Source organism: Mya arenaria, chromosome 17, assembly GCF_026914265.1.
Source record: "Mya arenaria isolate MELC-2E11 chromosome 17, ASM2691426v1".
Lineage (NCBI taxonomy): Eukaryota > Metazoa > Mollusca > Bivalvia > Myida > Myidae > Mya > Mya arenaria.
In genome coordinates this window covers 54,185,194-54,189,553 of record NC_069138.1, presented here as the reverse complement: position 1 = coordinate 54,189,553, position 4,360 = coordinate 54,185,194, and the positions used below count along the sequence as shown (strand labels likewise).

Genomic DNA, 4,360 nt, shown 5'->3' with positions numbered 1-4,360 from the left:
AAGTCAATTGTATTCTGGAATATTTTGATTAATTTTAAGTTCTTCAGACCAAAGTCAGATATTTACTGTCATTGTGGGTATAATAAATTGCTTTGAGAATGAATTCATTGTAATTTTACCACGAGTATAAGCTCTCTTGCAGTGATATTATTGCCCATTTCTGTTGCCTATTCTGTTGTTTTTGAAAAATATAGTCAAGGTCAACTCCCCTTTTTCACATATTACAGTATGAAACGCGAACGTGTATCTTATATATAGGATCTGTCACGAGTTGGCATTTAGTACAAGGTTTTAACGTGTTCAGTTCATGAAATTTGTTAGTAAGCGAGCCTTTGGCGAGATTACTAACAACTTTCATCGACGAGTTTAATAAACTCTTGTATAAAATGACAACGAGTGTTAGATCTTTTTTATCACATGCTTAAAACGATGTGAATATTACCAATTTAGTTCCCCTTTCTGAACCAATTGTTTGACGGCCAAAGTACTCAGAGTGGAATGTCATTGATGAGCCAGATAAATACTAGTAGTTCCAAAAAAATGACAAAAATAGCAAGCAGTTATCAAGTTTTTATTCTGATAAAGCGCTTTACAATTCACTAATATTAAAATGTGTAGTAAAATACCAAGAATATGAATAACGATCAATTTTAACCAAAAAGCGCAAATACACAATTTGATGACGTCACACTGAGAGTACATGCATTTACGCGGTTTATGTGACCTACATCGCTCTGTCAGGTTTGACTGTTTGCATGGATTTTAAAGTTATTCGCTGTCGCTTTCTACGATGATTTTGCAGCTTCTTCGTAATGTACATGGAGTTTCAGATAATTACGGCGAAGTCTTACTCTGTACTACCTGTATGTTATGCTGAAAAAGTTCCACCAAGAATGTTTTCAGCAAACATAATGTTCTAGCCGTCATGGAGTGTGTATTGAGAAGCCTGTGCTGCGGAATTCGTATACGTGTTTATGGTAATGCACCAGTCAATTTTAACCACAGCGCCCCAAGGTCCGGGGAATAGCGGGGACTTTGGCTTTCGGTCCAGCCAAGCGGCACGGTTAAAATCCCGCTCTGCGGGGACGAACTGCTAGTAAAATCCCAGCCAAATGCCCTGCACCCCAGGGACCCTAGGTAAGGCCCATTTCACGCTATTTTTGGTGCGAAGACAAAACCACCGCATTCACCCAGCACTGCGGGGCCACCTGGAAGGTAAAACACATCCGATTTACCCGGTTATCCGCGGTATACCCCCGGACCTGGGGGGGGGGGGGGCGTGGTAACAATTGACTAGCACATAAACGACAGCTGAATAAACTGGCAAGCAAATGACATTGATTACATATTCCCTGTGTTTGTCAAGATGGAGATGTTTGAAATGTTCTCGTGTTTGTTTATCACTAATTTGGCTGTATTTGTTGACTGACTGGATAGTTTAAACCCCAACACTGTTGTACTGAACAAAACTATTGCGCTAGCGAGCAAACAATGCTGCAGCAACTGTTCCAGTCCTTAATTGTACACCTATCTTATGCACCAGTCAATTGTACCCCCCCCCCCCCAGGTCCGAGGAATAGCGGGGACTTTGACTTTCGGTTAAATCTCCGCCAAATGCCCCCGCACCCCAGGGACCCCAGAAAAGGCCCATTCCCCCGTTTTTTTGGCGCGACGACAAAACCACCGCATTCACCCGGCACTGTGGGGCCACCTGGAAGGTAAAACCTTTTCGCCGGCTATCCCCGGTATACCCCCGGACCTGGGGGGGGGGGGAGCTTGGTTACAACTGACTGGTGCATTACTGTATCGAGCCCAATCCTTTCTCCTCTTGTTATTAGTTGCATCAACATCGAATACATCATGCGTATGAACCAGGTCCTTGTTTATAGTATATGCCATTGGTAATTTCAGAAACCGGTGGAGTCTATGTGCTCGTCCTACGAAAGTCTGTGTGGTATGAACTACAGGTTTGTCACTGAAGACGGGGATCCGGTCGAACTCCTCAACAGCAAGTCTGATATCTGCAAGTGTCAAAACAACGTCACGTGTTCCAGCGATTGGTTCAATTTGACCAATGCAATCGTACAGACTTTGCTAACAGGAAGTGAGTATAAAAATAGTTTTGCTGTTATTCTAAACTTGTGAAACATGGCTGAGCTTTAAATAATGCGTATAGAAAATACGATTAATTCGTTAAAAAGGTTAACTCTTCTTTTTGGGTACATATTTTTTCTACGTACACTTGCTTAATTTTCTTTTGCTAAAATAAATTATTTTCAGTTGTTGTCACACCGTAACATAAGTCCGCATTATTGTGGTATGTATTCGGTAATAATTTACAACTCATATCGCTATATTAACATTAAATATAATAGCTTTATTTTCTTTTAGATGACCTACAGCTGGAGGCCAGAATAACGTTCTGTCAGCTTCCGACCAATCAGGAACCTTGCAAGTTTGGCGACCCAGTTCTCACAACCAAAGGTCACGGGCAGTTCTCGTTCGAACTTGCCTCCCCCATGAATTGTAAATGTAATCGCCCTCTGTTCGCCCAATCAGCTTGGAGAGTTGGACTGTACGATTACATAACCTATGGATGTGGCCAGGTAATTGCAAGCTTATGTAACAAAATGTCTTCTTTGTCTCAATTTTTGACAATTTATTCGTAATTTAAGCTGACTAAACTTATACATGAATATAGATCATTGAATACCAATAGAAAATCTTACTTTCATCTTCTGGTCGTAGCCAAGTAATCCACTCTTCAAATTACCCGAAATACTGTCAGATCACTCGAATATAAGGCATGTATCTATGTGCACTTTGTAATATTAATGAGGTAGAGGATGAATAACATTTGTTGATTGTATGTAATGTATATACTGACCTAAGGAGAGAATATATTCCTTCTTATTATAAAAATAAATGAAATAAATAGCATGTTCAAATGTATTCAACTTATAAATGTCAGAAAAAAACACCAATTGCATAAACTATCATTGTACATTATTAAAGCCTCTAAAGAAAGAGACAGTATTATCAATATTCTACAGTAGTATGTATTTTGTAATACATTCCCTTCTCTATTGTTGTTTTGTTACGCATAAGGAAGATAATTAGTGCTATAACTGTGATTGAGTTCTTTTTCATTATTTTTATAATTATGAATTGCTGATATATGTATAAACAAATATGATGATAAGCTGTATATGCTTAAATCAAAATAAGTTTATCTTATCTTATCTTATCTATTTCAATTCTAGCCACGATGTAAGAGGAGGGACATTCGTTTTTGTGCTCGGGTGACGTACCACGGACCTGGTGACTACCGCGATACGTATCTGTGCCGATGTCGACAAAATGAGTCGTGCGGAGGCGATCTTCCAAACCAGGTCGTGAAAGAAGTCAGCCATACTTGTTTGCCTCAGAAGAATTGGGAGTCAGATGAAAATAATCTAAACTGGCACTCTTTCCTGTCAAAATGAATTTAAGATGGGACAAGTTATTGAACAGAAATGATGGTAATGAGCAATGGGTATTTGCAGTAAAATGCGCTGTATGAAACTTAATATTTGTGTTTGTTTTAATCAACCATCACTTAATATCTCCACTATTCTGTAGTGATAATGTTTTGATATTGTTAAAATTCATGTTTCTTTTGCAAGCAAAAAACTAGTTGAAGAGAGTGGTTATTATGAAAATAGTTTTATGAAGGGCTATTATGTTACCTAGCTTGTACTGGTTTATATCAATGTTTAGACGCTTATTCTATATACCACTTACCCCAGGTTTTATGTAAATAATACGTATACTATAATATAAATATAGAAATAAGTTAAATTCTTTAAGTCTGAAACCCGATCATTTATGAGAAATGATGGAGTGTGTCTATGTTGTTGTGTGCCTCTCTTGTCTGTATATATATATTTCTATTAAAGTCTTATCCACATATATTCAATTTAGTTAAAACATAATATGTACATAACAGGATATATGCGGCCTTTCTATTATAGACTTACAAGAGACTATAAAACTTTTACATATCATTTCACACTTAGCAAACTGCTGCAAACATCACATTTAAATACATAATATATCATTGTATATTAAGACATGAATAATATGCTAAAAGAAGGTTGAGCCAGTTAATCGTGACACTATGTGTCTAAGAGAAGTCTAAAAAAGACAATAATTCACTGACAATCAATTTAAACTATTATACACAATACAAGTTAAAACACTACAATGCATTAATACTATTACAATGTATTTAAATTTTACGAACTACTTCTACTTATGTACCGGCAAACATACGAGGCTGCTTTCTGTGAAAATTGACCGAGGAGTTCCGAATGACGGT

At 37.5% G+C, this 4,360-nt stretch overlaps 1 protein-coding gene across 1 annotated transcript; it reads left to right on the top strand.

The window, feature by feature from the left end:
- Positions 1–1,888: 1,888 nt before the first annotated feature.
- LOC128222867 (uncharacterized) lies at positions 1,889–3,951 on the top strand. The gene is made up of 3 exons (XM_052932027.1): positions 1,889–2,104; positions 2,392–2,606; positions 3,264–3,951. Exons 1-3 carry the CDS (start codon positions 1,927–1,929, stop codon positions 3,483–3,485), a joined length of 615 nt encoding a protein of 204 aa, XP_052787987.1. The 5' UTR covers positions 1,889–1,926; the 3' UTR covers positions 3,486–3,951.
- Positions 3,952–4,360: the final 409 nt, after the last annotated feature.